General features: G+C 40.3%; 1 protein-coding gene across 2 annotated transcripts in view; it reads left to right on the forward strand.

Annotated features, from left to right (window-relative positions):
• The window catches only part of dnai1.2 (dynein, axonemal, intermediate chain 1, paralog 2), a 207974-nt gene that overhangs the window by 167346 nt on the left and 13299 nt on the right, over positions 1–27329 (forward strand). For both annotated transcript variants that reach the window (XM_072251762.1, XM_072251763.1), the window contains 2 exons: positions 2944–3043; positions 23980–24165. In XM_072251762.1, the coding sequence (XP_072107863.1) occupies positions 2944–3043; positions 23980–24165 (286 nt within the window). The remainder of the gene's footprint in view (positions 1–2943; positions 3044–23979; positions 24166–27329) is intronic.

Genomic DNA, 27329 nt, shown 5'->3' on the forward strand with positions numbered 1-27329 from the left:
AAAATAAAACTTTTGGTAAAATCATCATTTTGACTGCATGGATGCGACCAGCAAGTGAAAATGTAAGTGGATTCCATCGACTAAATAAATACTTCATAGAATCTACCAAGGGAACAAAACTAGCTTTATAAAGATCTCTGTATTTTTTAGTAATTGTAACACCTAAGTATCTAAAGGAATCTGTGACTCTGAAAGGAATATTATCATATATAGAAACAGGTTCATTTAAAGGGAACAGTTCACTTATGTGAAAATTTAATTTGTCTCAGACATTATTGCAAAACTCTGACTTGGTCGGCTTCATTGAAACCCAGATAAAAGATTTTTTTCTTTTAAATGATATAGGGGGTATATCTAAATTAATCATATAGGATACATTTAAAGCATTTTTATGTAGTCATATCATTTCTTATTCAGCTAAGCTTAAAAAACAGACTAAAGTAAAATTAGATAGGATTTCAAAACAAATTAAAGACTTAGATAATATCTAGGCGATCTCCCCTAATATTGATTTATTTAAACAAAGGGTGGAACTCCAATCACAATATAATTTACTATTAACCTATCCTATTGAAGGTTATTTGCTTAAGTTAAAGAGTCAATTTTTTATGTTTTGGGATAAAAATAACAAACTGCTTGCATCTCAATTAAAAACGGCCAGAGCCAAAAGGTAAATTTTGAAAATTCTTAGGGAAGATGGTAGCCTGGCTTGGGAATATGAGGAAATTAATAAGATTTTTCAAGATTTTTATACTGAACTTTATAAATCTCAATTTCCAGTAGATTCTTCCAAAATGAATGTTTTTTTACGAAAGATTGCTTTTCGTCAAATTTCTGTTGAGGATCAACAAACTCTTGATGCCCCAACGACTGAAGCTGAAATTCATAAGGCTATTTTTTTAATGCAATCTGGTAAGGCCCCTGGACTTGATGTTACCCTGTAGAAATTTATTAAAAAATCAGAAAATTGCTCTCTCCATATATGTTGGAAATGCTTAGGGATTCTTTTGTGAAAGGTGATTTACCCTCTACCTTTTGTGAGGCCTCTATTTCTTTAATTCTTAAAAAGGATAAAGATCCTACTGATTGTGTCTCATTTAGGCCTATTTCATTATTGAATGTCGATGCTAAGACTCTGTCAAAGATAATGGCCAATCGGTTGGAACATATTGTGGATAAAATTATTTTTAAAGATCAAACGGGCTTTATAAAATGCAAACAACAGGAATTCTGCAGATGCTGGAAATTCAAGCAACACACATCAAAGTTGCTGGTGAACGCAGCAGGCCAGGCAGCATCTCTAGGAAGAGGTACAGTCGACGTTTCAGGCCGAGACCCAGGACGAAGGGTCTCGGCCTGAAACGTCGACTGTACCTCTTCCTAGAGATGCTGCCTGGCCTGCTGCGTTCACCAGCAACTTTGATGTGTGGGGCTTTATAAAAGGTCATTATTCATTCTCTAACGTTCGGAGATTATTTAATGTTATATACTCGTCTTCTTTTAAAACTCCACGATGTGTTGTTTCTTTGGATGCTGAAAAAGCATTTGATCCAGTCCAATGGAAATACTTATTTAATATTTTAGAGAAATTTGGTTTTGGTGTTAATTTTAATAATTGGATTAGAATGATATAAAAAAAACTCCTATCGCTACTGTTATTACCAATAACTGTAGATCCCCTTTTTTTCAGCTTTCACGGGGGACAAGACAAGATCGTCCATTGAGCCCTTCGTTATTTAACCTAGTATTAGAGCCCCTTGCTATCGCTCTCCGTGAAGCTAAAGATATTCATGGGATTCTTGTGAATGAGACCATTCATAAGATTTCTCTCTACGCTGATCACTTACTGGTTTATATCTCTAATCCCAAGGAACCTACCCCTGCCTTGCTAAAATTATTTGATGAATTTGGAGATTTTTCAGGATCCAAGTTCTTTTTCTATGCATTCATTGAATATTACTTTTGAAAGAGTGTAATTTAGAAGTGGTTCTAGACTGCTTGCTGTATTTTCTCAAAAACAAGCATTGACTAATAGATCTAATAAGCTTTCTGGATCATATGCAATGATTTGTGGATTTTTACCAATAATCTTTAATTTGTGTTCATTTGATATTATTATGGTTACTAATCAAACCTTCTGGCAATGGCATCTTTACTTACCCTCACCTCACTTTATACTTTCCATAGGGATTGTTTCCTCTGCAATTCCTTTGTCCATTCATCCCTCCCCACTAATCTCCCTCCTGGTACATATCACTGTAAGCGATACACTTGCCCATTCACCTTCTCCTTCACCTCCAGTCAGGGCGCCAAACAGTTGTTGCAAGTGAGGCAACAGGTCACCTGACTTGAACAAATTCTTCCAGTTTGCCAATGGTGGTTCACAACCTCACTTTATGGGATTTCAACCGTGCAGTTAGCTTAACGTTTTAGCATTGCATTTGTTTCCATTCTACCTTGGGTTATTTGTCAGAGAAGGTCAGCATTTTTTACTTCATCTTGCTGAGCGCCAATTAAAGATATAGTCATTACTAATCCATACCTCAACACTTGGTATAAAGTTAGTTGAATGAGTTTGTAACGCTGATAGTTCTTTCTGCAGCCAGACTTTGATTATATTTGTTTCTTATCTTCAATATGGATGCTCAGAACTCTTGTGGAGCTCATCTAATCTTTGACAAGTTTTGTTTTCAATGCTGTTGGATCTATATGCACTTAAATTGGACTACATTTTACCAGTGGAAACGTAACACTCAACTTAAACAAAACAAAAACATAAATGCCATTTGGAAAGTCTGTGTTTATGTAAGACATCAGTTTATTAATGTACAGTGACAGATATGATTCCATTTAAGATAAGCATTAGAATTAATCTAGTACAAGAATTGAGTTTATCCAAGAAGTAAATATTTTTTATTTTAAATAGTGTATGTTCTCTTCCAGGAATCCACTGTTCACCTATGATCTAAATTCACCAGTTGGAGATGTTGCTTGGTCACCATACTCTTCAACTGTGTTTGCAGCAGTAACAACATCTGGAAAGGTAATATTTTATTATGCAAATTATTTCTAAAACTGTCAACTTTGCAATTATTACATTGAGCTAATTAAACATGCTATATAAAATAATCAATATTAAGGGTAATAGAAAATCTTGATCAAATCTATAAATTCTTTAATTGTTAAATAGCAATCTCCTGAATCCTACAATCCAAGAAGAAGGCAATTCTGATCAGAGACAAGGACATTTTAAAACACTGCCTGTAGTCTAATCACCCTAATTTCACACATCATTATTAACATTTTGAAGAGATCTGCCCAAAGGCTAGTTTCAGTTTACGTTTATTGTCATTTAGAAATGCATGCATTGAAAAATGATACAACGTTCCTCCAGAATGATATCACAAGAAAGCACAGGACAAACCAAGACCAAAACTAACAAAACTACATAATTATAACGTATAGTTACAACAGTGCAAAACAATACTATAATTTGATAAAGATCAGACCATGGGCACGGTAAAAAAAAAATTTCAAAGTCCCGATAGCCTCATCATCTCACGCAGGTGACAGAAGGGAGGAATTATCCCCGCCATGAACCTCCAAGCGCCACCAACTCGCCGATGCAGCACCATTGGAAGCACCCGACCGCAGTGGACTCTGAGTCTGTCCGAAAACTTCGAGCCTCCGACCAGCCCCTCCGACACAGCCTCTCCGAGCACCATCCTCTGCCGAGCGCTTCGACCCCACTCTGGCCGCCGAGCAACAAACAAAGCCAGGGACTCAGGGTCTTCTCCTCTGGAGATTCTGAACCACACAGTAGCAGCGAAGCAGACATTTCAGAAGTTTCACCAGATGTTCTTCTGTGCTCTCACGTCCGTCTCCATCAATCAAGATTGTGCATGGCACCCTACTTGACAAATAACAGACACCACCACTGGAATGGCTGCTGCGAACTGCATCGCGCCGCTATCTTCCCACCTCCAATATGTCTTATTATATTTCTTTGCATTATGTTCCAGTACTATAATAAGAACAGTGAAGTTTTGTACTTTACAAGAGTCTGATTCTCCTTACTTTAATTCTAGCCAGAGAAACGGTTGATATTTAAACAGATCTTGCTTCGGTTTGTTTTACAATTAATTGCATTACATTGCTGTGGACCTTTGAAAGCAAATTCAGATTACATTGACAACTGGAATATTGACATTTGGACAGCTGCTATTTGATCACAGTTACTTATTCTGCAATTACGATTGGAAGTATAAGGTATGGCTGGCACTGCCAATAAAGCTACTACACTGAGACAATCTTAACTGTCATAATCTAACGAAGTCTTAAAGGGGAAAGAATGCAATCCCTTAACTCCTAGTCTGTGAGCTCCTGGGATGTAACTTATCTGTTGCTGGAGTCCTGAGAGGAAGAAAGTTGCTGGTTAACCTTTCAGGTCGACTTGAGAATTCCCAGCTCTTGCCTTGGGGTCCTGACTACAGATTGTTGTGATTCAGTGTCAACCAACTCAGTCTATGAGACTAGCATAAGGTTTGTGGCAGAGAATGACGAAGGAGTCTGGTGTACTATCATCCTGAGGAGAATTGCTGTGAGGTGACACTTACCAATAATCTGTTGATTGCTCTTCAGATTGCGTTCTGCCAGAATCAGTGAATTTTCTAATTATCATTTCTAAGACATGTTACAGTTTCTCCGAATTATTAACTGAATTTAAATCCCACAAATGTCATGAATTGTTGGTCCAGGCCTCTGGATTAGTAGTCCGGAGACTTAGTATTAATAGATTAGTAGTACCATAACATATCCCAAGGTGACAGAAATTATGCTACTTTAAGATGTTGTGAATTGAAATCATTTTAAATGCAGTTTAGCATCAGCTGCACCCTAGAAATGCGGCTGTATTTAAATTTTAAAGACATGGAATCCTTCCAAGACTTTATCATGAGTCATGATTGTTTTTAAGTATGTTTCCTTTCCTGTCCAAGGAATAAATGGAACAAATATTGAGCTAAAAATTAAAGTTGAGGATTTCCCTGTAACCTAAATATTTTTTTCTCCAAAGTCTTTCATAGACTGTTTCGGCTAATCATACATAGAACAACACCAAAATAAGATAATGTAATAATTTAATATAATATACTAGTAACACCTTTTCCTTCTTTAATTAACAAACATTTTTATCCCCCCTTGCAATTAATTTGATTAATCTGCAGAAAATGTCTCCTAGTCCTGTGTGGCCTGAGCAATGTATTTTGGGTTATTAAGCCAATTTCATACAATCTCTCTCTTACAAATTGTTATCACTCTTAGACTTATTAATTTAATGACACAAATTTTGATTTTTCTGTGACTCATCTGAATTAACTTCATACCATCATTGATCCATATGTACACAAGAATTATTAATAGGGTGTGGCCATCTGATCTTCGTAACCTGTTCTGCCTTACACCAAGATCATGACTGGTCTTCTGCTTCAGCTGTGTTTTCCAAAATTATTTCCATATCATTTAATTTTTTTATAAATTGAATTGAATTGACTTTAATTCTTACAACCTTCACATTCATGAGGAGTAAAAGTCTTTACGTTACATCTCCATCTAAATGTGCAATGTGCAATCACAGTAATTTATAATAATTTATAGTAAATAGAACAGTCAATGTAATATAGAGTATACTCAAATCAGCGTGAGTTCATCAGTCTGATGGCCTGGTGGAAGAAGCTGTCCCGGAGCCTATTGGTCCTGGCTTTTATGCTGTGGTACCGGTTTCCCGGATGGTAGCAGCTGGAATAGACTGATCCTTTGAGATTGTTGACACAAAATGGGAGAGGGAAGGTTGGAGAATAGTGTTTAATATGCTATGTGGTGGTGTTGGGGGGGGGTGGGGGTTTAGGTGCATGGGTAAGAGAATCGTGAGCATGAACAAGGACATTGATGCAATGGAAAGAGACAGGTGGCAATATTTATTAATAAAATGTCTTACTTCTCTGTGACAGGACATCCCACAAAGTACATTAGTACAAAAATTTGCAAAACCATAGATGAAGTTGAAGTCAGAAGTTTACATACACCTTAGCCAAATGCATTTAAACTCAGTTTTTCACAATTCCTGACATTTAATCCTAGAAAGCATTCCCTGTCTTAGGTCAGTGAGGATCACTACTTTATTTTAAGAATATGAAATGTCAGAATAATAGTAGAGAGAATGACTTATTTCAGCTTTTATTTCTTTCATCACTTTCTCATTGGGTCAGAAGTTTACATACACTTTGTTAGTATTTGGTAGCTTTGCCTTTTAACTTGGGTCAAACATTTTGGGTAGCCTTCCACAAGCTTCTCACAGTAAGTTGCTGGAATTTTGCTCCATTCCTCCAGACAGAACTGGTGTAACTGAGTCAGGTTTGTAGGCCTCCTTGCTCGCACACACTTTTTCAGTTCTGCCCACAAATTTTCTATCAGATTGAGGTCAGAAAATTATGTCAAGTCTGGTTCATCCTTGGGAGCAATTTCCAAATGCCTGAAGGTACCACGTTCATCTGTACAAACAATAGTACTCAAGCATAAACACCATGGGACCACGCAGCTGTCATACTGGTCAGGAAGGAGACGCATTCTGTCTCCTAGAGATGAACGTACTTTGGCATGAAAAGTACAAGTCAATCCCAGAACAACAACAAAGGACCTTGTGAAGATGCTGGAGGAAACAGATAGAGAAGTATCTATATCCACAGTAAAAGGAGTCCTATATCGACATAACCTGAAAGGCTGCTCAGCAAGGAGGAAGCCACTGCTCCAAAATCACCATAAAAAAGCCAGACTACAGTTTGCAAGTGCACATGGGGACAAAGATCTTACTTTTTGGAGAAATGTCCTCTGGTCTGATGAAAGAAAAATTGAACTGTTTGGCCATAATGACCGTCGTTATGTTTGGAGGCTTGCAAGCGGAAGAACACCATCCCAACCGTGAAGCATGGGGGCAGCAGCATCATGTTGCAGGGGTGCTTTGCTGCAGGAGAGACTGGTGCACTTCACAAAATAGATGGCATCATGAGGAAGGAAAACTATGTGGATGTATTGAAGCAACATCTCAAGACATCAGCCAAGAAGTTAAAGCTCAGTCACAAATGGGTCTTCCAAATGGACAATGACCCTAAGCATACCTCCAAAGTTGTGGCAAAATTGCTTAAGGACAACAAAGTCAAGGTATTGGAGTGGCCATCACAAAGCCCTGACCTCAATCCGATAGAAAATTTGTGGGCAGAACTGAAAAAGAGTATGCGAGCAAGGAGGTCTACAAACCTGACTCGGTTACACCAGTTCTGTCTGGAGGAATGGAACAAAATTCCAGCAACTTACTGTGAGAAGCTTGTGGAAGGCAACCCAAACATTTGACCCAAGTTAAACAATTTAAAGGCAATGCTACCAAATACTAACAAAGTGTATGTAAACTTCTGACCCACTGGGAAAGTGATGAAAGAAATAAAAGCTGAAATAAATTATTCTCCCTACTATTATAATGACATTTCACATTCTTAAAGTAAAGTAGTGATCCTAACTGACCTAAGACAGGGAAAGTTTTCTAGGATTAAATGTCAGGAATTGTGAAAAACTGAGTTTAAGTGTATTTGGCTAAGGCGTATGTAAACTTCTGACTTCAACTGTAGTTGATTAGGAATCCTTGTGTTTTTTCGTTTTCAATTGCTTGCTGCTGAAATACAAACAGTAAATATTGAAACTTTCAATAGGTCAGGGTGTATGTGAGGAAATAGAAACATTTCATATATGGAGCCCTTCAGATATTCTTTTTAATGGAATCCTTACAGGAAGCAGGGTGGTGAGAAATGTAATTAAAATAACTGTGGGTGTCTGTGGGTTTGTAATGAATATTTGTGACATGTCTATTTTCTGAAATGTTGATGGAGAATCCAGTAAGAGAAGGAAAAACTCAGAGATGAACCATATGACGGTGAGAGTAAGATAGAAATTAGCAGTAAAAGTGATGAAATTTACAATTTCTGTATGGCTGCTTGAACCAGCACCAATGCGGTCATCAGAGTACCAGTAAGAGTTGAAAGAGTGGGCCTGAATGGGGCTGAAACAAAGGCTGTTCCATGTATTCCACAAAAAAGCACGTGCAGCTTGGGCCTATACCAGCATCAATAGCTACATCTTTCATCTCTGAGGACATAGTAGCATCATCTCCTAAGTACATTAGGATTTCAACTTTTGAATGTAATGCAATTACTACCCAGACATATTTAATTCATTTCTTCATGGAGTATGAATAATTATAATAAATTTCTCAGTGAACCAGGTACATTTCAAGAGAGCACAGGATTCTAGTAAGTTGAATGAGAGCACAGAAGCTGGGGCCCTGGTAAGTTAGAAAGGAGCAAGGGAATTCCAGTAAGATGGCGCCATTAAGTAGCAACACTTTTGGTGCTGCTTCAATGGGATTCATTCAAATATTCCCGTTTAGGGCTATTACAGCTGAAATCTACAGTCAGAGCCATGAGTACTTCAGTAAGCAGCATCGTTCTAAGTCATTTAAAATATCTTTTCGATACTCAAAATTGATTAACCTCGGATGGCGGACTTGGGTCGTGAGTGCAGTTCTCTTTTTAAAAAACGAAGAAGGACACCGCACCGGTCTACAGGTATGATTGAAATGCAGAGGCTTTCGACTGCCACCCCTGACTATCCTGGTGGTGAACGTACAGTGTCTGAAAAATAAAATTGAAGACCTCAGAGCAAGATTGGAGTTATCAGAGGGACATCAGGGACAACTGTGTACTCTGCTTTACAGAAACGTGGCTCATGCTAGCAATTCTTGACGCAGCACTGTGGCATGATAAATTCACCATTTTCCGCAAAGGTAGGACACCTCAGGTCTTTTAAAGGCAGAGGAGGTGGAATATGCTTTATGATTAACTCACCATGGTACACAAACATGGTGGTTCTCAGTCCTGCTGACCTATCCTAGAACACATCTGGTGGTCAAATGTCACCCATTTTATCTGCTGAGGGAGTTTTCTGCAATCATCCTGGTAGTGGTGTACATTCCACTTCAATCCAACATCAGAAAAACACTGGAGGAGCTGAGCAATGTAATCAGCAGACACCAATCTGCACATCCTGATGCCTTCCCTATCATTGCGGGAGATTTCAACCAGGCTGGCTTGAAAAAGTCTGAACATTTACCACCAACGTATCATCTGTAGAACCAGACATGCCAATGCACCTGACCACTGTTATACCACCATCAACAATACCTATTGTGCCATCCCACGCCCACAGTTTGGAAAGTCTGATGACCTGGCTGTACTTCTACTCCCAGTGTATGCGTGGAGACTAAAGACCCCAGCAGCAGTGGTGAGGATCAAGAAGGTATGGTGAAGGGAGGCAGGGAAGCACTTAACAGGACTGCTTTGAGTCAATGGACTACACAATATTCAGGGATTCATCTCTGAGTCCGAATGAATATGCCACAGTTGTCACTGACCTCATCAAGACCTGTGTCGACAGGTGTGTCCCTTCCAGAACATACCGAACATAACCAAAAGCCATCGATGAACTAGGAGATTCATAGTCTGGATCTGTGGCATTCAAGACCGGTGATCTTGAATGACCGGTACCTACACAAGAAGGTGAGGTACGACCTATGGAATGCTATTTTAAGGGCAAAAAAACAATTCCAGTGGAAGTTAGAGACAGAATCGGATCCACATCAGCTCTGGCAGGGTTTACAGGCCATTACTTCCTACAAACTGAAACCTAACATCATGATTGGCTGTAATGCTTCCTTCCCAGATGAGCTCAACACCTTTTATGCACGCTTTGAAAGGGAGAATAAAATTACACCTGTGCCAGTCCCTGCAGCATCTGGTGACCCTGTGATCTCTGTCTCAGAGGCCAATATTGGGATGTCTTTCAAGATGGTGAACCCTTACAAGGCGTCAGGCCCTGATGGTGTACCTGTTAGGGCTCTGAAAACCTGTGCTGACCAACTGGTGGGAATGTGGGAATGTTCAAGGACATTTTCAGTTTCTCACGGCTGCAGTCGGAGGTTCCCACCTGCTTCAAACGGGTGGTAATCATACCAGTGCCCAAGAAGAGCAGGGTGAGCTGCCTCAACAACTATTGCCCAGTGGCACTCACATCTACTGTGATTAAGTGCTTTGAAAGTTTGGTCATGGCTGGAATCAACTTCTGCCTGAGCAAGGACTTTGGACCTGCTGCATGTGGCTGCTGTTTTTTCACTACAGGTCAGTGTTCAACACAATCATACCCTCAGTTCTTAGCAACAAATTCCAAAAGCTGGGGCTTCTGTACTTCCCTCTATAACTGGATCCTTGACTTTCTCACCTGGAGACCACAATCTGTGCAAATTGGAAATAACAGCTCCTCCTTGCTGACAGTCAACACTTGTGTACCTCAAGAATGCGTGCTTAGCCCACTGCTCTACTTTCCCTACACCCACGATCGTGTGACTGGGCACAGCTCAAATGCCATCTGTAAATTTCCCAGTGACACAACTATTGTTGACAGAATTTCAGATGGTGACAAGAAGGCGTACAGGAGTGAGGCAAATTAGCTAGTCAAGTGGTGTTGCAGCAACAACATTGTACTCAACATCCATAAACCCAGGAATTGATTGTGAACTTCAAGAAGGGGAAGTCGAGGGAACATACACTAGTCCTTATCGAGGGATCATAAGTGGAAAAGGCAATTTCAAGTTTCTGTGTATCAACATCTCTGAGGATCTGTCCTGGGCCCAATATATTGATGAAACTACAAAGAAGGCAATATAGCGGCTATATTTCATTAGAGGTTTGAGGACAATTCATATGTCACCAAAGACACTCACAAATTTCTACAGATGTACCTTGAAGAGCATTCGAACTAGTTAGACCACCATCTGGAATGGAGGGGTCACAGGATTAGCAGAAGCTGCGGAAAGTTGTAATCTCAAGCCAGCTCCATCATGGGCACTAGCCTCTCCAGCATAAAGAACACTTTCAAAATGTGATGCCTCAAAAAGGCAGCATCCATTATTAAGGACCCCCATCACCCAGGATATACCTTTTTCTCATTGTTACCATCAGGGAGAAGGTACGGGAGCTTGAAGACACGCACTCAACATTTCAGGAACAGCTTCTTTCCCTCCACCATCAGATTTCTGAATGGACAATGAGCCCATGAACACTACCTCAGTATTTTTTCCCTTCCCTTTCTGCAATATTTAATTTTATTTGTATAGACAGAATGTCTCTCTGGTGCTTTCCGCTCATACCCCCTCCCTTCCTCTTTTCCCAACGATGATTCCACTCTCCCTAACCCCTTCCCACATAATAGAGACTCATATCAGAATCAAGTTTATCATTATTCACATAATTCATGAATATTTTTCAGCAGAAGTACAGTCCAATACATAAACTTATGACAGTACTGTGTCAAGGTAATTGAGAGCTTTGATTGTTTTTTATTGCAACATGCTGCTGCCCCAAAAAAACAAATCTCACAATGAAGTGAATCAACTTTAATATCCCTGAAAAAGCGAGACAAATGAAACATAAACACTGTAACATTCATGCATCGGTCACTTTATGGTGAATGAGTACAACTTGTACTGCCCCTCCCCAGGCATGAGCAATTAACTGCGTGCTGAAAATTAAATGTGAACCCTCACAAGTCGATGGCACATTCAGTGCTCAATACTATACAAGAGTACCTTGCACACAGATTCTCAGAATTTTCAACTAAACACATTTGCATGTTTTTCAAGTAATATCGCTTTTCTTTTCTCAACATGAAGTGATATTCACATTAAATAAATTATTTTAACTATTTTAAAAACAATTATTTTTAACTAAATTGAACAGATTTCAACCTCATTGCACAACTTGGGCCCCAATAATTTAAAAGGGAATATACAAACCAAGAACTTGCGAATGGAGATGAGCATGGGAACTGGCACTCTGGTGAGATGGCAGAAAGAACTACATTTTTGATCCTCACCACCAATGGTCCTAATAATGACGTAGCAAATTATCAGAGTTATTTGGTAGCTTGAAAGAAGGAATCATGGATGAGGATTGATATTGTGGAGTTCTTCTGTAACACACACAAATGCAAGATCAAACAGATGGAAATGACTAATGGTAAATTTGACATTGAGGCATGATATAACCGTACAGAATATTTCCTTGGGAAATCTGTGTTATAACAGATTTTATATAGAACTTGGTTGTTACAGGTTTCATGTGTTACTGTATTTTTCTTTTTTCATGTTCATCCCGTTTCACCCTAAATATTCCTAAGAAACATCAACTCTGTGTTTGGCATTTTCTAAGGACTGGGTGAGAATATTAAGGAAATTTACAAAACTTTGAAAGAAAATGTAACATGTTGTATAGTATTTTGGCATATGAAACCTCTAGTTCTAGTCTCACCCAGCCTGAGAGGGAAAAGCTTGCGTACATTCACTTCATCTCTGCCCCCGATGATTTTATAAACATCTATAAGATCTCGCTTTATTCCAACTTGAAACTGAGTGCTTTCATAATATCAAGGTGCCTTGCATTTGGTGCCCCAGTGACAGGAACCTAAATGGCCTTTGGACTGCCTATCAGTCTAAGGAATTATAAAGTTGTAATGTATAAGCTGGCAAGAGTGCAGAGAAAATGTACAAGGGTGTTGCCGGAATTTGATTTATAGGGAATATCTGAATAGTTTAGGACCTCATTCAAAGTAGCTCAGGAAAATGAGGGAGATCTTTTAAGGGTGCACAAAATTATGAGGGGATATATAAGGATTTTCTCCTCAGGTTGGGTGAGACTAAAACTAGAGGTCATTGGTTTAGGGTGAAAGTGAACTATTTAAGGGAAATCTGAGGGCGAACCTTTTCACTCAGTGGGTGGTGTAAGTGTGGAATGAGCTGCCAGGGGAAGTTGTAGATGTGGGTTCAATTGAAAAATTAAGAGAAATTTGGATAGATACATGAATGAGAGACAAATGGAGGGTTATAGTCCAGTGCAAGTAAATGGGTCTAGGCAGAATGCCAAACTGGTACAGACTAGATGGACTAAATGGCCTATTTCTGTGCTATAGTCCTCTATAACTCTGTGATTATCTCTTCCAAGTCTACTGCTTACAGAAATATTTTAAAATAATTAATACTGTAGTGTGAATTGCTCACATTTTTATACATATGCATTTTGGCACAAATACAAAGTTCATAAAATCACATACAGTATAAACAAAAATGTGAGGCTTATATTTGTACAGTGCTATTTCAGGACATCTGAAAACAATTTACAGCCGATGAAGCAGATTTTGAATTGTTATGTTGTAACTAGCTTACAAATGTAACCAAGTTAAAAATGTGAAAAGTACTATGAAACCAAGGAAATAACATCTATCAGAATCAGGTTTATTATCACTGACTTATATGATGTGCACTTTGTTGTTTTGCAGAAGTAGTGCAGTAGTAGACATAAAAATTTATGAATTGCAAAAGTAAATAAATAGCGCAAAAAAAGGAATATCAAGGTAGTGTTCATTAGTAAATGGACCATTCAGAAATCTGACGGTGGAGGGAAAGAAGCTGTTCCTAAATCATTGAGTGCGAATCTTCAGGCTCCTGTACCTCCTCCGTGATGGCAGTAATGAAAAGAGGGCGTGTCCTGGATGGTAAGGGTCCTGATGGATGCTGCTGCCTGTTGTAGATGTCCTCGATGATGTGGTGGTTTGTGCCCAAGCTGAAGTCGGCTGAATCAATAACCCAGTGCAGTTTCTTGCAATCCTGTACATTGAAGGCTCCATACCAGACACTAATGTAGCCAGTCAGAATGCTCTCCACCATGCATCTATAGGAATTTATAAGAGCCTTGGTGATTTTACAAATCTCCTCAGACTCCTAACGAAGTTAAAACTTATTGATTTCTTCAATGTGTTGTGCCTAGGAGCTTAGTGTACCCTTTCCACTGCTGATCTCCCAGTGCGGACTGGTGTATGTTCTCCCGACTTCCCCATCCTGAAATCCACAACCAGTTTTGTTGTCTTACTGATGTTGAGTGCAAGGATGTTATTGTGACACTGCCCAACCAGCCTCCTTTATGGGCTTCTCATTGGCATCTGAGATTCTACCAACAATAACATTGGTATCATCAGCAAATTTATAGATGGTATTTGAGATGTACTTAGCCAGAGAGTCATAACTGTAGACAGAGTAGAGCAGTGGGTTAAGCACGCATCCTTGAGATGCACCTGTGTTGATAGTTAGCAAGGGGCAGATGTTATTACTGATCCAGTCTGACTGTGATCCCCAATAAGGAAGTCGGGAATCCAGTTGCAGAGGGAGGTACAGTGGAAAAGCATATCAGATTTTTTATATGGTAAAATACAATCAAGTCATTAATTTAAACAATAGGTTTTCATATTCTAAATAAATTAATTCAATAAATTGTATTTAAATAATATAGGAAAAGGTTAAAAAGGAAATGTGGGATCTGTCTCCAATTGCTAGAATTCTCAATTGCCTTTTGTACAGTAAGACTCCATATCAGAAGACCTAATCTACATTGGTAATAAATCCTCCAGCTTAGTATTAAGAGAAACAACAACCTCAACAATTGTGAAAAACTTCATTTTATCACCGCTGGTTTCATCCCCTTCTTAAACACCACTTGATCTTAATCACACTATTAACAAGTTTCAATAATGAGTTATAAACTCCATAACCACTCCATCTACTTAGCATTGCCTGCTTTAGGCTTTACTATATTCTTTATCCCATTGAAAACTTTGCTAATGCAAGTACAATCACAATTGTCTTTCTTTTTAAGATTGCAGTTAGCAAACAAGGCAATCAGATTTTCCTGCTCTTGAAGTCAGATCTTACATATTCCTTTAGATTTAATTCTTGCATAATACTGCAGCGAGTTTGACCGTTGATAAGGACTTTTATACAATAATGTGCTGTGAACTATAGTTCAACAATTAGGAACTATATTACAGTACTTCATTCCTTACTACTGAAGCAAGGTCCCAATCACAACTCTATGGCAACATCCCTGAGTCAGCATATCGTGTTCAAACCTAAATAAAGGGACTTAACATTTTGAAACTTTTAATGCAGCAAGTTTGGGATTCATGAATATGATATCTTATAAGACCATAAGACATAGTAGCAGAATTAGGCCATTCAGCCCATTTAGTCTGTTCCACCATTTGATCATGGCTGATCCATTTGCTTCTCAACCCCATTCTTTGCCTTCTCTACTTAACTTTTCACAACTTGAAAGAGCATTGTGATAATGTCCCAATTTGTTTTCTCAAGTAGAAATGGGGGTTAGATTGACTGTCTAAAATACTCTCATTATGAGACCCTCAAGAACCTATCAATCTCTGCTTTAAAAACACCCAATGATCTGGCCTCCACAGCTGCCAAAGGCAACAAATTCCACAGATTCACTGCCCACTGGCTAAAGAAATTCCCCTTCATCTCCGTTCTAAATGGACGTCCCTCTGTTCTGAGGTTGTGCCCTCTTGCTCTTAGTCTCCCATACTGTAGGAAACATACTATTCACATCAACTCTATCAGGGCCATTCAACATTTGAGTGAGATCCCCCCTCATTCTTCTAAGTTCCAATGAGTACAGGCCCAGAGCCATCAAACATCCCTCATATAAAAAAACTTTCATTCCCGGAATCATTTTTATGAACCTCCTTTGAACTGTCTCCAATGTCAGCACATTCTTCCTTAGATAAGGGGCCCAAAACTGCTCACAATACTCCAAGTAAGGACTCACTAGTGCCTTATAAAGGCCTCAGCATTACATCCTTATTTTTATATTCTTGTCCTCTCAAAATGAATGCTAACATTGCTTATGGACATGTCAAGGCTCATTTTGTCTTCTAATATATGCTGAAATTAAAAAGGTACATCGAGGTTTTGATTGAAATTTGCTATAACCAAGTATCAGTAAAAGCAACTTGACAGAGCATTGTAATAACATCCCAGTTTACTTTCTCAAGTAGAAATGGGGGTAGATCGACTGCCCAAGATACTCCCATTATGAATTTATTTGACTTAGTAGTATTGTTAGTGTTTACGCTGCATGAGTAAGCTGCCAGTTTTTTTGAAGACTGCCACACCACCTACACCTTGAAAACACTTTATTAGCTGTGAGGTATTCAGAAATCTTGTGAAATCATAACACAAACATATATTTTAAAAATCATATTTTTTATTTTTGTCATTATGTACCATATTGTGATTCTTAGATTGTTCTACCAGCAGCTAAGGAGGATATAAAGGGTTATAAGCCAAGTGCAGGCAGATGGGACCAGCTCATTGGGTGACACGTTCAGCATGGACAAATAGGGACAAAGGGCTTGTTTCCATGTCCTTTGACTCTATGACCAGCTGCTATAATAATATTGTTTGAAAGATTATGGTTAGTGATTGTAGTTAAAAGTGGTGGTTTGTGAATGACAGATTCTGCTGAATGGAAGTAAAGTAATTTAACATTTTGGCACTGGACAAGAATAATGCTGCATGGGGTAGTTTAATGTTCAAAAGTGTTTTATAAATAAGTCCCATTTTAAGCAATGTAGTTTGATTTCAATCATAAGAAATTAAAATGTCTTTCTGCACTGTGAGATAAATTATGCTAAATCTCTCTTGCTGTTTTGAGTGGAAATCATAATAAATGTAGAAGTATGATACATGATTTAGACAGTGATACCAATTGAATAGTGTTTAAAAGTACAGAATTCTGATTCTTTTTTAAAAGTTAAAATGTAATTCCCCATGATAGGGTTCTTGGTAGATAAATTTAAAAAAAAAATTGCACCCTAAAATACATGTCGTCATCGTCTGGAGCCCTAGTATGGAGGCACTAATTAGCCACCTCCATGGGAGCCAGTGCACATTTCAGTCATTTAACCTTGGTGCCAATTTAATTTGACCTGTGAGGTCTCCATTTGCACTGTTTTGATTTTGTCAGTAATGGAAATGGAAGAATTGGAAGCAATCAAGTTGAATTGGGTGGAGAAGATGAATAGAGAATCACAAATTGAATATGTCTGATTTGCAATTGGAGACTCAGGAGCAAGATGGGAGCCAAGATGGAGGTGTTGAAGAAGGGAAAAGGATGAGCTGGAGTGAGGTCAGGGATAGGATGGTTAGCACTAATCCTAATGAAGTCCTGATGAAGTATCTCAACCCAAAACATCGACTCTTTATTCCTCTCCATAGATGTTGCCTGACCTGCTAAGTTCCTCCATCATTTTGTGTGTGCTACTCTTGATTTCCAGCATCTGCAGAAAATTTTGTATTAATGGTTGGTACTGTGTATTTTGGGGTAAAGGATGAAAGGTGAAGAATAGAACTTTGTACTATAATGGTTCAGTCCCCTCCTGTGTTGTGAAGACCGAGCTGACCCATAAGTGTTTGATCAATGTTTGCAATGTTTTGACAAAGAGAAAGCACAGGGAAAGATGGTATCCTCCACATTACTGGAATGGAAACTACACCAAGGCAACAAGGTTGACTCCGTCCAGAAGTGCCCGGTTTAAAACCATATAACAATTACAGCACGGAAACAGGCCATCTCGGCCCTTCTAGTCCATGCTGAACTCTTACTCTCACCTAGTCCCACCGACCTGCACTCAGTCCATAACCATCCATTCCTTTCCTGTCCATATAGCTATCAACCTAGTGTTTCAAAGTGTTATTCTTTTTAACATCTCATTCTGAAAGAAAATGATTTTCAATTGTATCAATACAACAAATAGCAATGTTCAGGCTTCATTATGGTAAGTTGTACCTCTGTCATTCCATCTCAACATCTTAGAGATGTATAAATTTAAAATATAAGTCAGAAATCTGTCGAAACATATAAACAGAGATCTGATATAACATGTCAAAGCAAATAAAAAGGAAAAAAATGAGTATTTCCTGCTGCTTCTTTCTGACTTTCAAAATTCAATCACATCTAACAATCAAGATGATTATTTTTGTGCTGGTTCCAACAAAAACAATCAGCCTTTAAGGGACCTCAATACATCGCTAATTATACCATCTCTCCAAAGCAAAGATAGGCACACAGAAAATCAGATTTCATTTTGGATCCACTTAATAGACTGGCCACTTCAAACAGGTTCACTTTAGTAACAGGCTGCTGTTTCACCATATACATGAAATGAACAGGCAGCCAGACACAATTCAGTGGTACTAAGATAACTGAATTTCTTTCTCTTTAAATGAAGATAAATACTAAATGCTATGATTAAATGTATTCTCTCAGGAATTCTCATATAAAAATATAGCAATATGGTATTTTGTTATATTCTTTGTACAGTAACATGAACATTATCTCAGTAGTTTCCTACATTGCAAGGAAATGTATATTTTATTCTCTGTGAGACAGAGGGAGAGGGTGGAATAGCAAAAAAGTGAGTTCTGAGAGACAATTAATAGAGTTGCTTAGGTACAAGTCAGAGTAGGATGGATGTCAATCAGATCATTGGGGACAAAAGTCAGACAAATTATGGGGGACCAGTGTGTGGGTACATTAGAGTGGCATAGACTTGATGAATGAAAGAATGGAAGCCACTTAATTTTGGGAAGGCTGTTGTTTATTTACAAAATAGATATCAATGCAAAAGATCTCAAAATGAGCAAAGTCGGCCTTCTTCATTATCCATAAAGTGGCTCCAAGTAATTCAGAATGGTTATAAATCTGTGAATTAGTGAGACAATGAATATGAATTAAGTGATTGAGAAGGTGTTGATCTTTGCATCTGCCCTCTCTATCCCTGCTTCCAGTCAGAGACACAGGAGCTTTCGCAGATGCTGGAAATCCAGAGAAACACACACAAAATGCTGGTGGAACTCAACAGGTCAGGCAGCATCTATGGAGGGAAATAAGCAGTCGATGTTTTAGAGATTCAGCACAAAATAGGCCCTTCTGGCTCTTCGAGTCACACTGTCCAGCAATCCCTGATTTAACCCTAGCCTAATCACAGGACAATTTACAATGACCAATTAACCTGCTAACCTGTATATCTATGGACTGTGGGAGGAAAACCAGAGGATCCAGAGAAAACCCATGCATTCCACAGGGTACAGACTCTTTAGAGAGGATGCAGGGACTGAACTCCAATACCTTGAACTTTAATAGTGTTGCGCTAAACGCTACGCTACCGTAGCACATCTTTTGGGCTGAAACGCTTCATCTGGACTAGAAGGGGAGAGTAAACTGCTGACTTGTACTCCTCCCCCTCCCCCCACCTTCTCAATCTGTCTTCTACCCCCTTTCCAGTCACAATGAAGAGTTTCAACCCAAAATATAGACTGTTGATTTCCCTCCGTAGATGCTGTCTGATCTGCTGCTAAACCATCCATGAGCAACACTCATCACTCATACCAAGTAGAGACATAATGAACTAAGTAAACCTTGCCAATTAATACATTTGGTTTTATTTGTCAAAAAGATGTGTTCCCTCTGCTCAGCATCATCTGTTGACTGGCATTTTATGTATAAAGACTCAAAATATATAATAAAAAATTTTACTCTGAATCGAAAATTATTCATCTATAACACTTGCAGAGAGAACTTCTTTTTATTTTGCATTCCTTAATAAGAAATAAAATGTAAGTGTCAGGCATTACCTGTCAAGATGATAAACAAGTTTTCATAATATGTGGCTTTAATGCAAATAATTATTTGAGGCCCAGTCACATGACCTGCTGTGTGAACTGACAAGGATAATTCAGCATTGTATTCACCAGGAGGAGAGGCTGCAATCTCCCTAACTGAGTGAAATACATTACTGTCACTCCTTTAAGATAGGAAGCCGGCAAATGAAAGTGGACTTTTCATATAAGGAGATTACTTTGTCCTGGATATTGTCGGGTTTCTGGTGTGACATTGACATTGCTTTCTACCAAGAACATGAATCATCTGACATCTGCCATTTCTGACATATATCTGTGTTGGGATGTCAGATGGTGAGTCATCTCTGACTTGCTGTTGTTTCTTTCCTCACTTTATTCTCAGCATCTGGACATTGCTATCAAGGCCAGCATTTATTGCCCATCTCGAACTAATATTGGTCTAACTGGTATGGTAAAGCACGTAAGTGTGGACCGCACTAAAGGTCTGGAGTCCCATGATAACATGGAACTCCATATGTCCTCTCTGAATCCAACAGGATGCCATATGTCCTCTCTGAATCCATTGCTAATCTAGTAATTTGACTACAACAACAGGTCCACAAACCTGCCTGTCCTGGCAGACCTATTGTCTCAGCTTGCTCCTGCCCCACCGAACTCATTTCTGCATACCTCGACACTGTTTTATCCCCCCTTGTTCAATCCCTTCCTATCTATGTCTGTGACACTTCTCACGCTCTTAAACTTTTTGATGATTTTAAGTTCCCTGGCCCCCACCGCTTTATTTTCACCATGGACGTCCAGTCCCTATATACTTCCATCCCCCATCAGGAAGGTCTCAAAGCTCTCTGCTTCTTTTTGGATTCCAGACCTAATCAGTTCCCCTCTACCACCACTCTCCTCCGTCTAGCGGAATTAGTCCTTACTCTTAATAATTTCTCCTTTGGCTCCTCCCACTTCCTCCAAACTAAAGGTGTAGCTATGGGCACCTGTATGGGTCCTAGCTATCCCTGCCTTTTTGTTGGCTTTGTGGAACAATCTATGTTCCGTGCCTATTCTGGTATCTGTCCCCCACTTTTCCTTCGCTACATCGACGACTGCATTGGCACTGCTTCCTGTACGCATGCAGAGCTGGTTGACTTTATTAACTTTGCCTCCAACTTTCACCCTGCCCTCAAGTTTACCTGGTCCATTTCCGACACCTCCCTCCCCTTTCTAGATCTTTCTGTCTCTGTCTCTGGAGACAGCTTATCCACTGATGTCTACTATAAGCCTACTGACTCTCACAGCTATCTGGACCATTCCTCTTCTCACCCTGCCTCTTGCAAAAACGCCATCCCCTTCTCGCAATTCCTCCGTCTCCGCCGCATCTGCTCTCAGGATGAGACTTTTCATTCTAGGACGAGGGAGATGTCCTTTTTTAAAGAAAGGGGCTTCCCTTCCTCCACTATCAACTCTGCTATCAAACGCATCTCCCCCATTTCACGTACATCTGTTCTCACTCCATCCTCCCACCACCCCACTAGGAATAGGGTTCCCCTGGTCCTCACCTACCACCCCACCAGCCTCCGAGTCCAACATATTATTCTCCGTAACTTCCGCCACCACCAACGGGATCCCACCACTAAGCACATCTTTCCCTCCCCCCCCACCCTGCTTTCCACAGGGATCACTCCCTACGCGACTCCCTTGTCCATTCGTCCCCCCCATCCCTCCCCACTGATCTCCCTCCTGGCACTTATCCTTGTAAGCGGAACAAGTGCTACACATGCCCTTACACTTCCTCCCTTACCACCATTCAGGGCCCCAAACAGTCCTTCCAGGTGAGGCAACACTTCACCTGTGAGTCGGCTGGGGTGATATACTGTGTCCGGTGCTCTCGATGTGGCCTTCTATATATTGGCGAGACCCGACGCAGACTGGGAGACCGCTTTGCTTAACACCTACGCTCTGTCCGCCAGAGAAAGCAGGATCTCCCAGTGGCCACACATTTTAATTCCACGTCCCATTCCCATCCTGATATGTCTATCCATGGCCTCCTCTACTGTAAAGATGAAGCCACACTCAGGTTGGAGGATCAACACCTTATATTCTGTCTGGGTAGCCTCCAACCTGATGGCATGAACATTGACTTCTCTAACTTCCGCTAATGCCCCACCTCCCCCTCGTACCCCATCAGTTATTTATTTTTATACACACATTCTTTCTCTCACTCTCCTTTTTCTCCCTCTGTCCCTCTGAATATACCTCTTGCCCATCCTCTGGGTTCCCTCCCCCCCTTGTCTTTCTCCCCGGACCTCCTGTCCCATGATCCTCTCATATCCCCTTTGCCAATCACCTGTCCAGCTCTTGGCTCCCTCCCTCCCCCTCCTGTCTTCTCCTATCATTTTAGAACTCCCCCTCCCCCTCCCACTTTCAAATCTCTTACTAACTCTTCCTTCAGTTAGTCCTGACTAAGGGTCTCGGCCTGAAACGTCGACTGTACCTCTTCCTAGAGATACTGCCCGGCCTGCTGCGTTCACCGGCAACTTTGCTCTGTGTTGCTAGTAATTTGACTAGTTTTTTTTTACTTCCGGAACTGAAATTAAATTGTCATGATGAGACTTGATCTTGATCTCTGGATAAATTGATCCAGAATTTTGGCTGCTGGTCCAATAACAACTACTTCATAACCACTGACTAATATTTCAATATACACTTTAAAGAAAATATAAAATAAAGGCCATGATTTACAGTGTTTTGTATTCATAAAAGTATCACTGAAAATCCCCGAACGTTTTTGCTAAAATTCTAAACTATTGGAATCACAAAAATCATTGTCCTGAATTATCTTCTACTGCATTTATATTTAATTCTTCAAGCATTCTGACGGGAAATCTATCATATACAGTGAAATGGAACATCCCATGGCACATTGTAGATATTAAATTTCTTTGGAAGGCTTACTCATTGAGTAGTTTTGTTTATACAGGCTTCTCTTTGATGGTGCAAGTCCATTTAACTAACATCCCATTGTAACACATACAAGGGAGGGAGGAGAAGATGGTGGCGCGACGCAGTGCGCGCGGCCGTTCTGAATTGATATCAATATGTGTTAACTAGGGGGCCGTGCACAATTCTGATTTGATGGAGACAGTCATGAGAAGCGCGGAGGAGCACCTGGAGAAACTTCTGAAATGCCCGCTTCACTGCCGCTGCTACCGTGCAATCGAGAATCTCCGGAGGGGAAGGCCCCAAATCCTCGACTTTGCCTGTTGCCGGGGCTGGGATCGAAGCGCTCAGCAGAGATGGTGCTCGGTGCTCGGTGCTCAGTGTCGGAGAGCTGGTCGGAGGCTCGAAGTTTTTGGATGGACTCGAGAGTCGGATTGTGGTCAGATGATTCCAGGATGCTGCATTGGCAAGTTTGTGGCGCTGGAGGTTCACCGTCTGCGGCGCTGGAGGTTCACCGTCTACGTGAGATTATGGGACTTTCAAGAGACTTTGAGACTTTTACCGAACCCATCGTCTGTTCTTATCAAATTACGGTATTGCTTTGCACTGTTGTAACTATATGTTATAATTATGTGGTGTTTGTCAGTTTTTAAGTCGATTTGTCATGTGTTTCTGTGATATCATTCTGGAAAAACATTGTATCATTTCTTAATGCATGCATTACTAGATGACAATAAAAGAGGACTGTGTGTCCTCATAATTTAAAATGCTGGAGGAACTCAGCAGGTCCAGCAACATACATGGAAATGAATAAATAATCAACATTTTGGGCTGGAAATGAAGGAGGAAGACAACAGAATTAAAAGGTGAGGAGAGGAGAAGGAGGATAGCTAGAAATTGATAGGTGAATCCAGATGTGTAGGAAAAGTAAAGAGCTGGAGAGGAAAGAATCTGATAGGAGAGGAGAGTGGACCATTGAAGTAAAGGATGGGATCCACGGGAGGTGAGAAGAGGTAAGGGGCCAGAGTGGGGAATAGAAGAAGAGGGGAGGGGAAGGAAATTTTTTAACGGGAAGGCAAAATCAAATTAAATATATACCCTTTGTAGCAATTTAGGCAAGGACAGAGTGTCTACTTTCTGGTTTTAGATTTGAAGTTAGTTATTCCCTAATCTTCTGTAAATTCAGTCACAAGGCATCAAAGGCACCCAAGCATATACTATGAACGCTTCTCCAACATTTGAGAGTTTAGCTTATTTCTTCACCTTCATTTTCATTCTTCATACTTCACATCACTACTCTTTAATTAAAATTTAAAGTTCACCTAAACACTTTGAACTTTTTTCCGATCCAGGTTCATGTGTATGATTTAAATGTTAACAAATATGAACCAATTTGTCAGCAAGCTATCGTGAACAAGAAGAGAAATAAACTCACACATATTGCATTCAACCCAACCCACCCCATCATAATGGTCGGAGATGAGCGTGGCGGTGTGACAATCTTGAAGTTGTCTCCAAATCTGCGAAAACAGCCAAAGGTAAGACGGTACCTTGAATTTCTGATGTATTATGCAACAGAGTGCTACAATTTTTCTCCAAAGCCTCTATTAGCTCCTTTAGCTCTAAAATATATTAATTAAATGTGATTTTTTAAAATTTTATTTTTTTGTTAAGTATGTGGGCAATGAAATGCCAAACTTCTTTGACATCTCTTTGACATTCAAAGAGATGCCATGCATTAAGGGCAAGCCTAATTACACAATACTCAGTAAGTACAATGCAGAATGGCATAACCCGTAAGTTTTTCTTTAGATCTATTATTGTAATTTGATGAAAATGAAGAGGAATCTTCCTCAGATGAGTGAAATATATGAAAAGTGGACCCTGCTGGCACTTCATTATCATGAACATATCTAGAATGCCATACTAGATCTAGTATTAGGTAACGAACCAGGTCAGGTCACAGATCTCTCAGTGGGTGAGCATCTGGGGGACAGTGACCACCACTCCCTGCCCCTTAGCTTTATCATAGAAAAGGATAGAATCAGAGAGGACAGGAAAATTTTTAATTGGGGAAGGGTAAATCATGAGGCTATAAGGCTAGAACTTGCAGGTGTGAATTGGGATGATGTTTTTGCAGGGAAATGTACTATGGACATGTGGTTGATGTTTAGGGATCTCTTGCAGGATGTTAGGGATTGTCCCGGTGAGGAAGATAAAGAATGGTAGGGTGAAGGAACCATGGGTGATAAGTGAGGTGGAAAATCTAGTCAGGTGGAAGAAAGCAGCATACATGAGGTTTAGGAAGCAAGGATCAGATGGGTCTATTGAGGAATATAGGGTAGCAAGAAAGGAGCTTAAGAAGGGGCTGAGGGCATGAGAAGGCCTTGGCAAGTAAGGTAAAGGAAAACCCCAAGGCATTCTTCAATTATGTAAAGAACAAAAGGATGACAGGAGTGAAGGTAGGACCAATTAGAGATAAAGGTGGGAAAATGTGCCTGGAGGCTGTGGAAGTGAGCGAGGTCCTCAAAGAATACTTCTCTTCGGTATTCACCAATGAGAGGGAACTTGATGACGGTGAGGACAATATGAGTGAGGTTGATGTTCTGGAGCATGCTGATATTAAGGGAGAGGAGGTGTTGGAGTTGTTAAAATACATTAGGATCGATATGTCCCCAGGGCCTGACGGCATATTCCCCAGGCTGCACCACGAGGCAAGGGAAGAGATTGCTCAGCCTCTGGCTAGGATCTTTATGTCCCCATTGTCCACAGGAATGGTACCGGAGGATTGGAAGGAGGCGAATGTTGTCCCCTTGTTCAAGAAAGGTAGTAGGGATAGTCCGGGTAACTATAGACCACTGAGCCTTAGGTCTGTGGTGGGAAAGCTGTTGGAAAATATTTTTAGAGATAGGATCAACGGGCATTTAGAGAATCATGGTCTGATCAGGGACAGTCAGCATGGCTTTGTGAAGGGCAGATCGTGTCTAACAAGCCTGATAGAGTTCTTTGAGGAGGTGACGAGGCATATAGATGAGGGTAGTGCAGTGGATGTGATCTACATGGATTTTAGTAAGGCATTTGACAAGGTTCCACACGGTAGGCTTATTCAGAAAGTCAGAAGGCATAGGATCCAGGGAAGTTTGTCCAGGTGGATTCAGAATTGGCTTGCCTGCAGAAAGCAGAGGGTCGTGGTGGAGGGAGTACATTCGGATTGGAGAGTTGTGACTAGTGGTGTCCCACAAGGATCTGTTCTGGGACCTCTACTTTTTGTGATTTTTATTAATGACCTGGATGTCATAGTCATAGTCATAGTCATAGTCATACTTTATTGATCCCGGGGGAAATTGGTTTTCGTTACAGTTGCACCATAAATAATAAATAGTAATAGAAATAGTAATAGTAATACTATTAGTAAATAGTAAATAGTAATAGTCATGGAAATAATAAATAGTAATAGAATAGTAATAGAAAAATAGTAATAAATAGTTAAATAGTAATATGTAAATTATGCCAGTAAATTATGAAATAAGTCCAGGACCAGCCTATTGGCTCAGAGTGTCTGACCCTCCAAGGGAGGAGTTGTAAAGTTTGATGGCCACAGGCAGGAATGACTTCCTATGACGCTCTGTGCTGCATCTCAGAGGAATGAGTCTCTGGCTGAATGTACTCCTGTGCCCACCCAGTACATTATGTAGTGGATGGGAGACATTGACCAAGATGGCATGCAACTTAGACAGCATCCTCTTTTCAGACACCACCTTGAGAGAGTCCAGTTCCATCCCCACAACATCACTGGCCTTACGAATGAGGTTGTTGATTCTGTTGGTGTCTGCTACCCTCAGCCTGCTGCCCCAGCACACAACAGCAAACATGATAGCACTGGCCACCACAGACTCGTAGAACATCCTTAGCATCGTCCGGCAGATGTTAAGGGACTTCAGTCTGTGGTGGGTAGAAGGGTGGGTTGGAAAGTTTGCAGACAACACAAAGGTTGGTGGTGTTGTGGATAGTGTAGAGGATTGTTGAAGATTGCAGAGAGACATTGATAGGTTGCAGAAGTGGACTGAGAAGTGGCAGATGGAGTTCAACCCGGAGAAGTGTGAGGTGGTACACTTTGGAAGGACAAACTCCAAGGCAGAGTACAAAGTAAATGTCAGGATACTTGCTAGTGTGCAGAGGGATCTGGGGGTACATGTCCACAGATCCCTGAAAGTTGCCTCATAGGTAGATAGGGTAGTTAAGAAAGTTTATGGGGTGTTAGCTTTCATACCTTTTCGGGTACCTTCGGGACCTTTTCAGAATGGCAGCTGGTGACTAGTGGGGTACCGCAAGGCTCAGTGCTGGGACCCCAGTTGTTTACAATATATATTAATGACTTGGATGAGGGAATTAAATGCAGCATCTCCAAGTTTGCGGATGACACGAAGCTGGGTGGCAGTGTTAGCTGTGAGGAGGATGCTAAGAGGATGCAGGGTGACTTGGATAAGTTGGGTGAGTGGGCAAATTCATGGCAGATGCAATTTAATGTGGATAAATGTGAAGTTATCCACTTTGGTGGCAAAAATAGGAAAACAGATTATTATCTGAATGGTGGCCGATTAGGAAAAGGGGAGGTGCAACGTGACCTGGGTGTCATTATACACCAGTCATTGAAAGTGGGCATGCAGGTACAGCAGGCGGTGAAAAAGGCGAATGGTATGCT

The sequence above is a fragment of the Mobula birostris genome, chromosome 3 (genome assembly GCF_030028105.1).
Source record: "Mobula birostris isolate sMobBir1 chromosome 3, sMobBir1.hap1, whole genome shotgun sequence".
NCBI lineage: Eukaryota > Metazoa > Chordata > Chondrichthyes > Myliobatiformes > Myliobatidae > Mobula > Mobula birostris.